Source organism: Miscanthus floridulus, chromosome 5 (genome assembly GCF_019320115.1).
Source record: "Miscanthus floridulus cultivar M001 chromosome 5, ASM1932011v1, whole genome shotgun sequence".
Taxonomy (NCBI): domain Eukaryota; kingdom Viridiplantae; phylum Streptophyta; class Magnoliopsida; order Poales; family Poaceae; genus Miscanthus; species Miscanthus floridulus.
In genome coordinates this window covers 115,797,342-115,810,873 of record NC_089584.1, presented here as the reverse complement: position 1 = coordinate 115,810,873, position 13,532 = coordinate 115,797,342, and the positions used below count along the sequence as shown (strand labels likewise).

Genomic DNA, 13,532 nt, shown 5'->3' with positions numbered 1-13,532 from the left:
CCCGATCTAGTTTTGCAACATCCATATGAAACAAATGCAACATACATCTGAAACACCTAAAATACTTGAAATATGCGTATGCAACACAGGGAAGGGGAAGGCTAGGTCGGTCGATTCTAGCCGTCGGGGTGGGGGAGCTCGTTCGCTAGGGTAAGAGAGGGAACCACGGGGATGGGGAGGGCACCTTGCCGGGGTGGGGCCGAGCCGCCCATTCCCCTACAACACCGCCGCGCCACCTCCACGAATCTCGCTCGTGCTCCATGGCTCTCGCCGGGGTGGGGCAGAGGGCCACCGGATCCGCAGGCTTTGGACGCTCCCGGTGGGTGACGATGCCGGGGTGGGGGAGGGGTGCCTCCGGGGTGGGGGAGGAGGATGCCCGGGTGTTGGAGGAGGACGCCGGGGTGGGGGAGCACGCCGCCGCCGCCCAGGGAGGCAGCCATGGCCGCGCGTCGTGGTAGGCACGGGGCGCGAGCGCGGAAGGGAGGACAAAGCGATGGACTAGGTGCGGGAGTGAGCAGAGGGTGTTCGTCCATTCCGGATGTCTTAATTGGGGCATTACCGTTATTAATTAGGTATCCAAATATGTACAACCATCAATATGTGTGACCGCGAGGAGGTGTTTTAGGCCGGTGGCGGTTGAATTAGCAGAGTCCAAAGCATAACAACTCCTCTCATCAGCAACACGATGGATGAAATGAAGAACAAACGAACGCACGATACATATCGAACGCATGACTACATGAGAGCAAAACGATGAAATGATTTTTTTTTCCTGGAAAATGCGTTGCGGGGGATGCAGACATAGAGTGACACGCATGACTACATGATACTGAAAAAGTTCGCTCATACATTATTCGAGAAAAAAAACTTCGCTCATAAATTATTCGAGAAAAAAACTTAGCTCATACATGGAGGGGAACCTAACAGAGAACGAACCCACCATAGGATGCGCCTCCTTATTCAAAGCCAAAGCACGACTCAGCATCGTCGCGACGCACACGCAGGTCCAGGGGGCAGCGCAAATTAAAGTCAGTCATGACAACCGGATGTGGCTTCAAGGCAGACCCACTGGCCGACGAAGAGCTTCTCGCCAAGGTTTTCATTATCGGAAATAAAAATTTATCGGAGGTCATGGATAAATAGGATAAGCAAGATATATTGGAAATATCGGACCAAATTCAAAAAAAATTCAAATTGTTTTGAAAAAAAATCCGTAGAATTTGACTTGAAACTATTCCTAAGCTATTAAACATCACTTGTTCACAGATAAGAACAAGAATAAAACATTATAGTGTGGGATTGTTGCACGGCTGAATTTGGGTTGTCTGTGTGGAAGCAGGAAAGAAGGGAAAAATTTGGCCGATGTCAAATTTTATCGGATCCTGTGGAGAGAAAGGAAATTTCGGAAATTTCCGTGAATTTCGGCCGATAAAAAAAACCTTAGCTTCTCGCAGCAGAGGTTGGGGTTGAAGAAGAGGAACTGGTCCTGGCTCAGCCTCGCTCCCTCCCCCACGGAACAGCACGTCTCGCCCGCCAGCACCCCATGCACCTTGTTGCAGGTCAGCTCCGACTCCGGCTTCTTCGGCTCCTCCGGCTCCTCCGGCTTCTTCGGCTCCTCCGGCTCCAGCTCCGGCTTCGGCTCCGTTGGCGTCGCAGCATCCGCCACGTAACCTGCGGCATTTCATTCATTCGGCACGCACGCTCATCAAACGGTCAGACAACGATGCACGGGCACAGATGCATTTCATGCCGGATGATTGCTTGGATGACAGGTCAGAGTATGTAGCTGCATACCACCTCCATGCGCGTCGTGGCGGAGGGCTGCCGTCTTGCTGGGACGCACGCTGGGCCTCGCGTCGGCCCCGGAGATGGCGACCGCCACGAAGAGGGACGCGATCAGGAGGAGGGCGGCGGCGGCGCGTTGGTTCGCCATTGCGAGTGCTGCCGCTTCAACCGTGCAAGCAGATAGATTTTGTGTAGAAGAATTGAGCTCGAGCTATATATGCTTTTATTGCTTGGATGGCTTGGTGTCGCAAAGAGCATGCTTCGCGCCTTCTTATAGCTCGGCGAATGCGGTAGCTGATAAGATGCATGTAGTACGTGACGAATCGATGGACGGGTGAATCGGTGACGCTGCTATGGACATGTCGTCGCAGCACATTTTTTAGCCGGTGTCTCCCATGGCAATTTGGCCCTGGACCAGCAAGTGAATCCGAAGGGGGTGTTTATGATTGCAATGGAGCTCATTTGGAATAGGGAAATAAGATATAATTTATTAGTTGTTAGAGCTTCAACCGTGAATAAATTGAAGGTTAACACATTGGTTATCTATACGGCCTCAGCCTATGCCTACGTAGCACGTGTGGCGGTTATGACTCCTCCGTGCCAGTCAACACATTGGTTATCTACGGCCTCAGCCGGTTCAGCATTCGTGTCCCCACTCCCCAGTCCTAAACGACCCTGCCGCGCTGGCAAGTGCTCACCAGTCCTGCGTCCTAGGCCCCGGCCCTCCGTGGCCTTCCCCTCGGCCCCTTCGTGGCCTTCGCGGCTCCGCTCGCGGCCGCATCGTGGATCTGTTCCGTACCTCCGTCAGGCCGTCTCACGCCCTCATCTCCTCCACACCGATGCATGTCCTCTTTCAGCAGATACGTTCAGGAAATTAGAGCGCCGTCATCTGGTTCGTCGCCTCTTTTACCTCCTCCTGCCGCGGCGGCACAATCGGCGGCTACCCCTACCATCTACCACGGGGATGGTTCCTTGGTCCCGAGCATCGAGGTGCTGGGAGATATCCCAAAGTATATATGTCAAGGTATGCACATAATATATTATAGTTTAAGTATTGTTTCATCTTTGCAGTTACAGGGTAGCAGATGTTAGCCAGACTTGAAATAAAATTTCCTTTCGCTAACTCTATAGAGCCCAATATTTCACGGCTGTATCTGTATATGCCTAACCTTAAATACCAACACAGGTTCAGATTTCTAAATGTTAATACTCCCTCCAGTTCAGCAGTTTCGTAATTAAGCTTCGGTCTACTTTTCTTTCCATGCAGTCACCCCCAAGCAAGTTAAGGCTATCAGATTTAAGCCTCTTGCCATATGGAGAACACCTTCGTCATTCATGTTGCCTTTACATTGATGCAGAAAGAAAAAAATTATACTGTAATATTGTTTTGCTGCAGTGGTGGTAGTATTTACCTGAAGCTTATGATTATTGATGAAGAAAATCTGTTTCATTGATAACCTCACATTTGGCTCCATCAGCTGATTAGGTGAGATTTCTTGATTTCATTTATTATGCTATTTAGGATGACAATAAGGCGATAAAGTGTTATTTCAGTAGTAACTGCCAAAAAATACCGAGGATGGATGATGGACATATAGAGGAGATTACTATGGACATGGACATATAAAGGGAATTACTAAGGATGTGCTATGCTTTTTTCAATAAAGGGAATTACTAAGGATGTGCTATGCTTTTTTTTTCAAGATGATCCTTTGTAGTTACTAGCAAATATGTCCGTGCACTGCAACGAGAGAGAAAAAGCTATCAAACATTAGACCTATTCGTTTCATCTTGTTTCACAACTACAGCGCCCGCGGCAACTTAATTTGTATTGGTGCTACTTTTGATGTTGTGGGTGGTTGCTGCAGCAATCGCAAACAAACGGGCTTGTTAATAAAAATAAGGATGACAATGTTACATATTTATTTATTTTCTATTTTTATCTTTCTATAAACTTTAAAAGCTATACTTTATTTTATGATGGCCACCGTATCCAGAATATAAGTTAATATTGGCAATAATATGACAATGTCATGTGAATTCTGTTTGAATTAAAATAGAATTAAGTTCACTTTTGTCCCCTCAACTAATATGTTGGTCAAATTTTAACCCTCAACTACAAAACCGTCTAGTACCGGTACCCCAACTGTCAAAACCGTTCACTTTTAGCACCTGGGCGGGGGCAAGATTGTTTTGACCGACGTTGAGCGGTTTTGACCACGCCTCCCTCTCCACACTGCACAGGGCCTCTACTCTTCCCTACTAGTTGCTCGAAACCAGGAAGTGCCTGAATAAAGGTTGTAGTTCTAAGTGCAAGCTTGGGGCTAGTAACTTGAACGAGCTAGAGTGCCACAGTGAAATCTAAGAAACACACACGCCAAAATTGCGCAGCACTTTGTTTCGGCCGGTGTCCACGGTCACCGCGTCCGGTCGTCGAGGGCCGAGCGCCTGCTCACCCTACACTGTGCTGCCTCGTCGCGCTGTCATAGCAGTTCGCCTAGCCGACTCGCTGTCGCGCCAGTGCCGTGGCTGGGCCACTCTAGCCTCGCCTTGCCGTCGCCGCTTCTCCGGTCGCTGCCCTGGCTAGTCCTGCTACGCCCGCACTGCCCCTGCTGCTTGCGGCCGCATCATGCTGCTGCCTCGCTGCCGCACCCGACTGTGCCCTTATCATCGCAACACTCGACGGCTGGCCAGCTAACTCGCTGTCGCACGTGCCTCTGCTGCACGCTGGCTCTGCCACGCCGAGCTGTGTGTCTGCCGCGTCCATGCCATGGCTAAGAGCCCTACCACCACTGTGTGCCTGGTGGGGCACAGTGCTGCGCCCCATCTCGCCCATGCCGAGCCATCATCTGCGCGTGCACGCGACGCCGCTGCCGCGGTTCCACCGCGTCAGATAGCCAGGGCGAGCTCTCTGGTGCACGAAAGCCGGTGCGACCGCGTCCACAAGGTAGCTAGGAACCTCGGGAGGCTACGTGTAAGAGGAATTGAAGAGAGGTCGAGTGTAGGTGATGATTTTTGGAGGCAGAACCGGCGAGCTCGGCTACGACGTAGGGAGGCGACAGCCGCCGTAGCCTGCTCGTGCGCTGTCGTCCTGCTCGGGCGTCGCCGCCGCCACTTGCTCGAGCGCCACCGCCCTGCTTGCGCACCGCCGCCGTAGCCTGCTCGCATACCGCCATGCTGCTTGCGCGCTGCGGTCTTAGCCTGCTCGCCATCGGTGACGGGAGGAAAGAGAGGGGCCACCGTGGCATAGTCAACGCCGAGGCCAGCGCCGCCGCGTCGGAGGGAGTAGCGCCCGCCCCGCCGCGTGAGGAGAGAGGAGGCATCGGGGAGTATGCGTGAGGATGGAGAGGGAGGGGTTGAGTCGATGACGTGTGGGCCCCATATGTCACTAAGATGGAGGTCAACGTCAGCATGGCGTGGTCAAAACCGCTCCACGTGGGGACAAAACAGCCTCACCCACGCCCAGGTGCTAAAAGTGAACGGTTTTTGACTGTGGAGGTACTAGCATTAGATGGTTTGTAGTCGAGGATCAAAATTAGACGAACACAATAATTGAGGGGCTAAAAGTGAACTTAATCCATTAAAATACAACCTTGGTATGTTTTTTCTTTCATTATAAGGCACAAAATATTTACTCCAAAATGTATCATAACTTTAGTTTTCATACAACCCATGTGTTAATTAAAAATATCAAGTTTCGTGACTTCTTTTAAGGATCTATAAAAACTTGTACTTTTTATATCTTATTAAAGTTGGTAAGGGGTTAATTATCGTCATGTCTCGATTTCCATATACCAGGCCTTATCGAAAGTTGCACCGGTATATGCGGACAACTAAGAGGATTTGCATTGGTATGTGTGGGCAACTTAGATAAACATTTGTTTTGATTAGATTGGATAATAAACTACTCAAGATTGCAGTTTACGATTTGATTAGTTAAGCCATCGGCTAATTCATGTCATAAGAATAATAATTCACTCCTAATTAAAATCAATAAATTAATTAGTAATAGAAATATTTATATTTATTAAGTAAGGATCAAAGTTACCAAACCCATAATACCTTATTTATTATATTTATCTTTATGTTCATAAGGAAAAGCAGAGTTACATCATCACGAGGAAATTAAAAAAGTAGAAACAAGGAAAGGCAGCACGTGGCACAGAAAAATCACGGAACATCACCGTGGTGGGTGTGGACCACTTTCCTTGAGGCCCCGATTTTTTTTTTATTTTTAACCCTTTTTAAAAATAAATTCTAAATTTAACACCGTTGATTTTTTATTTTTAAATCTAACCCGTTTGATTGCGCCAAAACACGCCGCCGCATCACATGCATCGGCGCGGCACGATCTACCACGGTGGACAACCATTTCTACATGGAAAACCTTGCCGCGGCAGCACTGTAGCGCCAAGGCAACCATACCGGCGTGGCAGGGCACAACTTAGAAAGATTATATCTCTTTCATACGACCGCTGATGAAGATGATCTTTATATGAAAATTGTAGCCCTCGACTATATCTATAACTTTGTAGTTTCGAGTTTTTTCATTTGAGGTCGTTAACATGGTCAAAACAATTAAACAAAGTTTTAACAGTATATTAATAGTGTACGATGGCTTGTTGACTTGAACAAATTATATTTTTTTATATGGTGTCAAATGGAGATACTTTCAATATGAAAGTCATAGATCTTGATGGGATCTACAACTTTATAGCTTTGAGTTTTTTCATTTAAGGTCGTTAAGATGCTAAAAAAAATAATGTTTCAACAGTATATTAATTGCGCACAATCGCTTGTCGCCCTCGAAAAAGCATATCTTTTTTATATGGTGTCAAATGGAGATGCTTTCTATATGAAAATTGTAGCTCTCGATGGGATCTACAACTTTGTAGTTTTAAATTTTTTCATTTAAGGTCGTTAAGATGCTAAAAAAGTTAAACAAAATTTCAACGCTGGTCACCTCGAAAAAAAACATATCTTACTTATATGGTACCAAATGGAGATACTTTATATATAAAAGTTGCAGCTCTATGAGGGATTTGGTTTTGTGTTTTTGCATTTGAGATCATTCAGATGCTAAAAAATAATATAAACTCAGGCTTGGATTGGGCCGGGCGCAACGGAGCACGCCTCCTGTAACGTCCCATGATTCTGTGTAATAGAAAAATCCTAAGTTTTTAAAATTTTTGCTTGAATGTGTGTTGCATGTAAATGTTAGGTCAAACTTCAATCAAATATTTTCCCTTCCCACCCAAAATTCAAAATTTGAGCTTCAAAACTTTTACAACGCACCACTTGTCGTGAAGTTGGCCAGGCCAAGTCACCAACATGACGAGGTGTTTGCAAATAAAATATTTTCCAAGAAAAGTTAAAACCTTGGTTGAATTCGAGCCGCACTCGAATTCAACATACAACCCGCACGAATGGTTTATTAATTCCTAAAACGTAAACCTAACACTCTCCCATCCACTTCAAATTGAGTTTTCAAATAAATTGATGCACCATTTAGTATAAGATGCATGTGTGATTTGGATCTTCTTGTTTGTGCTTGGAGTTAGCCTTGATTCCCAGAATTCCCTAGAGAAACTAGGAAATATTTCTCCTTTGCCCCATGGCCAACTGGCCCTATCGAGCCCCTTGCTTCCCTAGAGCGGAGCATGCCCTTCTCGAGCCTGTTCGGCTGGCTGGTCAGCCGACTTGTTCTGTTTTTTTTTCAGCCGGAGCAGTGTTTTTCTCTCAAAACATTCCAGCATGATCAGTGTTTTTAGTATGAACAGTAAACAATCCAGTTCAGCCGAACACTCTCTAGGAGTGGCCCAGACCAACTCCCTCCCTCCTCCTTCGGCTCGGGCCAGAGCAGGCCCAAGCCGAGCTTCGGCCTAGCCCAGCGCGAGCACAAGCAGCAGCTAGTCCCTCTTCGCCTCACGAGCGCGTCACGCGCAGAGGAGCGAAGCCGCGCCACTCTCCCTCGGACGGGGGCTTCCGTTTTTGGACCCTACCCGCTAGCGACGTCGTTCGCCTATCAACCGAAGCCCCCACTCGCCTCTGACTGCCTCTGTTTCTCTTTTCATCGCCTCTCCATCAATAGCGTCGACGTTTTCCTCCCCACCTACTCCCTCACTGCTTTTCCGTCTCCTTACCGTTGCTTCCCGTCGACGCTGGACCCTGAACGAACCAACCAGCTCGCCTCGGTTGCCACCCGCGCCCACGGCAGCAGACCCCACCATGAGCTGGCGAGCACCGAACCTTGACCGCGCTACGGAGGCCCGATGCCCCTTCACGAAGTTTCCCGAAACTAGACGCCGGATGATCGCCACGTACCGCTCGGCGTGGCGCCAAGGATCATCGTCGTTCCATGGACGCTCCCCACCTGTGGAACCCTAGTCGCCAAGCTATAAAACCCCAGGCCAAGCCCCTAGTTTCGCCATCCTTCCCCGGCCCGCCGCCACAAGGCCTCATCTGATCCCTCGGCCTCGCCTTCTTCTCCCTCATGCCACCGAACGGAGATACTTTATATATAAAAGTTACAGCTCTCGATGAGATCTGGTTTGTGTTTTTGCATTTGAGATCATTAAGATGCTAAAAACAATATAAAGTTTCAGTATTGTATTAATCGCGTTCAAGCTTGTCGCCTTAAAAAAACTTATCTTTTTTTGTATAGTGTCAAATTGTAAGAATCCTTGCTAAGCTTAGAAAGGGGGTGAATAGGCATATTTAAAACAAACTTGAACAAGTATTAAATTCCCACATGGCACTGCCGCACGTTGCGGCACGGCGGGGTTGATATGCGGCACTGCCGCGGTACCTGAGAAGCTCGCCTTCACAATTCAAATTCTACCTAAGAAAATTTAGATCGAGTAAATTTCTGAGCTTCTTGTGACAGAGTTGAGCCTAGTTCACCACCTAAAAGTTCGTCTATAACTTTATAGTTTGATTTTTTTTCATTTAAGGTCATTAAGATACTAAACAATAATATAAAGTTTCAGTAGTATATTAATTATGTACCGGAGCTTATGGCCTCATAAAAATCGTATCTGGTACATGCCGCACGTGCTTGTTCATTAGTTAAAAAGAAAAGCAATGTTTTTGAGGTATAAGAAAATATGACGAGAGAACAAGGTTACACTAAGCGCTAAAAGGAATATCTTAAGATCACAAAGTTCATTCAAATGCCAAACTGTGTAAAGGCAGCCGCATACAGGACTGCTTCTTTTTCTTTTTCTTGGGCACCTTAAAATAGAATTTCGTTTTGCAGGATTTGGCCTGTTGTGATACATGTGCATGTGTAACTAGGTGCATGTTAATGAGATATTACCGACCGTTTAATCCTATTTTTGTTGCTAAAGGTGAGTAAGATCAACATATAAAATTTTTAACCTCAGGACTTGGAGGCACCTCAATAAAATTTTTGATGGACCGAAGTCTTGGAGGTCCATCCAGCTCCAAGAGCTTTATGGGTGCGTTTTCCTTTTATTTGTAAGATTTTTTCTTTCGGTGAGGCTGCAAAGACCTTTCATTTTTTTTCTTTCTTTCAGTAAGGTTTCTCCTTGTATTTCTTCTTGTACGCGACTAATACGATGCTAAAACTTTATATTATTTTGTAGCATCTTAATGATTTCAAATGCAAAAACACAAAACCAAATCCCATCGAGAGCTGCAACTTTTATATATAAAGTATCTCCATTTGGTACCATATAAGGAAGATATGATTTTTTTTCAAGGTTACGAGCGTTGAAATTTTGTTTAATTTTTTTACCATCTTAACGATCTCAAATGAAAAAACTCAAAACTAGAAAGTTGTAGATCCCATCAAGAGCTACAACTTTCATATAGAAAGCATCTCCATTTGACACCACATAAAAAATATATGATTTTTTCAAGCCGACACGCGATTGTACGCGATTAATATACTGCTGAAATATTATTTAATTTTTTAAGCATCTTAACAACCTTAAATAAAAAAAACTAAAAACTATAAAGTTGTAGATCCCATCGAGAGCTACAACTTTCATATAGAAAGTATCTCCATTTGACACCATTTAAAAAAGATATGATTTTTTGAAGTTGACAAGCGATGGTACGTGATTAATATACTGTTAAAACTTTATTTAATTGTTTTGAGCCTCTTAGCGACCTCAAATAAAAAAAACTCAAACTATAAAGTTGTAGATCTTGTCGAGGGCTACAATTTTGATATAAATATCATCATCATCGGAGGTCGTATGAAAGAGATATAATTTTTCTAAGTTGCATCTTGTCATTGGCGTGGAGCTACTGTTCTGCCATGCCAACGGGAGTGGCGCGGCACGGTTTTCCACGTGAAAATGGTTGTCCACCATGGCAGATCGTGCCGCACTGATGCATGTGACATGGCGGCGTGTTTTGGCCACGCCTAAGCCTAAGCTAAACGGGTTAGATTTAAAAATAAAAAAGCAACGGTGTTAGATTTGGAATTTGTTTTTGAAAAAGGTTAAAAATAAGAGAAGAAGAAAAGAAAACAACGGGAGAAGGAATAGAGACGGAAACGAAAAAAAGACACGGACACAAATACTGATGATCAGACGAAAATTTAGAAATGTCATAAATTTTGTCTTTATATTATATTATATATTAGGTATAGATTTGAATTAGCATTCATATTCCTATTCAGTTTATTCAGGCACGGAGAGATCTATTTGTCCTAACGATCTTGGGTCATATATGTTCAGACGGAAGAAACTCTCGACTACCAGTAGTTAGGAGGAGATGGACAAAAAAAAATTGAATGGACGAACAAAATGATCTGACATTTTGCCTCTTTATTATTAGTTATTATGTTCATGCACTGATTGCACATTTATTTAGATGTCTCGATAGGTCGTCTATTGCTTGCATACAGATACATCAGTTTTTTTATTTTATTTGCATTTTTTTTGGCATTTCTTCCTCAAGTATACTGCACATGGCGTGGGTTTCCAATTTTTTTGGTCCACTGCAGATGAAACCATCTTGGATACTATAATCAGCAGTTAGCTAAAAAAAAGTAAAATGTTTATGCTTCTTGGCCCAATATGCATGACTGTGGACTATCTTTTTTTACAATTCGCCAAAGAAAATGTTTGGCTCTTATAGGATTCAACCTCTTATTTGCTGTTCTATGTTTTTTACAACAAATTTGCTGTTCTATGTTAATCTGCAACTAAATTCGATGGTGTTTAGTTGAACTCAAGCTTGGACTGGGGCGGGCGCAGCAGAGCACGCCTCCCGTCCAGTATGCACTAGTAGAGAAACGACTTTTGATCCACTTCAAAATTTGGCTTTAGTCCCGGTATTTTTCGCGCCCGGGACTAGAGAAACCTTTAGTCCCGGTTGGTAGCTCCAACCGGGACTAAAGGTCCCCTGCAGCAAAAGCCTGCCGCAGTAGCCGTTGGGCAGGATTTTGCTGCGGCAAACTTTTGTTGCAGGGGACCTTTAGTTCCGGTTGGAGCTACCAACCGAGACTAAAGGTTAACTTTTACTCCCGGTTGGTCCCTCCAACCGGGAGTAAAAGTCTACTCCCGGCTGGAGGCTCCGTCCAGGACTAGAAAGGGACCTTTAGTCATAGTTGCTGTCTCCAACTGAGACTAAAGATCCCCTCCTATATACCCCTTCTTCCTCCCCGAGCCCGAGCCACTTCGAGCTCAGTGTTCTTGCTTCATCGCCGGCCTCTCTTCTTTCTCATCGCCGGTAATCACAAGATTTCTTCGATTCCTCCATCGATTCTTCGGTTCTAAAGGTTACCAACTATATACTCTCATGTTTCATCAGTAGCATATCTCATTTTGTGGACTAGATATATGTGGTTTTTTATGGTGGATTTTTTTTATTTGTAAGTCATTTAAGCTCAAAATCACTTTAAAGTTTGCATATTTGGATGAAGGAAGGTTAAAGTAGTTATTCAAAACTAGTATTCAGCTTTCATTTCTAGCATGCATAGCACACTTCATGGTTTAGAGATATAGAGAATTTTAGAGTTTTTTTTAATTTTATTTGTTTATAAAATGAGAAATTTATATTATATTAAAATGAGTATAGAGAGTAGATGGCAACTGCTTCTGGGTCCTTGGCCTCTCATCGGGTTCCAAAGTGACTGAGGCCGGACCTCCCTCTCATTGCATGTGGCAAGTGTGAGGAGAAGATTGTGATGGAGTACCGGGTGAGGAAGGAGTGTCCCAACAAGGGCTGTATCTTCTACAAGTGTCCAGATCGCAATGTGAGTTATTTAATCGCATTTGATGATTATGGTTAATTTATACTTATTTTCATGATGATTGTGATTAAAGTTCTAATTTTTTGTTTTAATTTCAGTGGGATGGCACTGGATGTTCAGGCTGGTACTGGGAGGAAGAGTATGTTGAACACGTGCAAAACTCTCTTGCACAGGCGGCTACGGCGGTTGATGAGGCAATGATCCTACGGAAGAAGCCCATAGATGTTGAACAAACGCATGATCTGCCTGTTTTAGTTGGGATTGGTCATAAAATCCTTATGCTGCTGAAGTGCATTTTAGCTTTAGTTTTTTTAGTGGTAGTTGGGATTGTCTACATTATAGCGAGACTTTCATAAATTAATACCTTGTGTGGTGGCATGCATGTCGTATAATTAACTAATTATGTTCTATGTTTTAATATGGTATGTATTTCATGTAATGCAGATGAGCTGACATTGGATGTACAATGCTGATCGCCGCTCCCAAGAGTTCATTGAGGGCATGCATTCTTTCTTACATGTGGCCGAGGCAAACAAACACGATGGTTTCATGTGCTGCCCATGTGCCATATGTAAGAATTTGAAGGATTATGCTAGCTCAAGGAGTCTTCATTCACACTTGTTGAAGTCAGGTTTCATGCCAAACTATATTTGTTGGACGAAGCATGGAGAAACCGGGGTTGTAATGGAAAAAGGTGAAGAAGAACAATGGGACGATGATGACATTATTGCTGAATATGGTGCCTTCAATGATACTGCAATGGGGAAAGCTGAAGAAGAGGTAGGGGCAGGAGATGAGCCCGCTGATGATCTTGGTCAAGCCATTCGTGACGCACAAAGAGAATGCTAAAGTAAAAAGAAGAAGATCAAGTTCGAGCGCATGCTAGAGGATCATAAGAAATTGCTATACCCAACTTATGATGTGGGGCAGAAAAAGTTGGGTACCACATTGGAATTGTTGCAATGGAAGGCAAAGAATGGTGTATCTGACAAGGGATTTGGGGAGTTTCTAAAAATCCAAAAGAAGATGCTTTCGAAGGATAACGAATGGCCCGCCACTACGTACGAAGCAAAACAGGTAGTCTGCCCTTTGGGATTAGAAATCTAGAAGATACATGCATGTTCTAATGACTGCATACTCTACCGTGGCGAGGAGTACGAGAAGTTAGATGCATGCCCGGTATGTCATGCATCGCGGTATAAGATCAGGCGAGATGACCCTAGTGATATTGAGGGAGAACGTCCCACGAAGAAAGTCCCTGCCAAGATTATGTTGTATGCTCCTATAATACCACGCTTGAAACGTCTATTCAAAAACAAAGACCATGCAAAGTTGTTGTGATGGCACAAAGAAGATCGTAAGGTAGACAATATGTTGAGACACCCTGCTGATGGGTTCTAGTGGAGAGCAATCAATAGAGAATTCCTGGAGTTTGCAAATGACGCAAGAAACTTAAGGTTTGCTTTAAGTACGAATGATATGAATTCTTTTGGGGAGCAGAGCAGTAGTCATAGCA

The 13,532-nt window shown here is 44.6% G+C and overlaps 1 protein-coding gene and 1 long non-coding RNA gene across 2 annotated transcripts; one reads left to right on the top strand and one right to left on the bottom strand.

Annotated features, from left to right (window-relative positions):
- Positions 1-1,029: 1,029 nt before the first annotated feature.
- LOC136453194 (lysM domain-containing protein ARB_03442-like) lies at positions 1,030-1,933 on the bottom strand. Its single transcript, XM_066453779.1, has 3 exons — positions 1,795-1,933; positions 1,453-1,671; positions 1,030-1,091 (listed from the first exon to the last, which is right to left on the bottom strand). Exons 1-3 carry the CDS (start codon positions 1,931-1,933, stop codon positions 1,030-1,032), a joined length of 420 nt encoding a protein of 139 aa, XP_066309876.1.
- Positions 1,934-2,504: 571 nt separating this feature from the next.
- Positions 2,505-3,530, top strand: LOC136453193 (uncharacterized). Its single transcript, XR_010758968.1, has 3 exons — positions 2,505-2,809; positions 3,053-3,271; positions 3,340-3,530. It is a non-coding gene; the product is annotated as an uncharacterized lncRNA (long non-coding RNA).
- Positions 3,531-13,532: the final 10,002 nt, after the last annotated feature.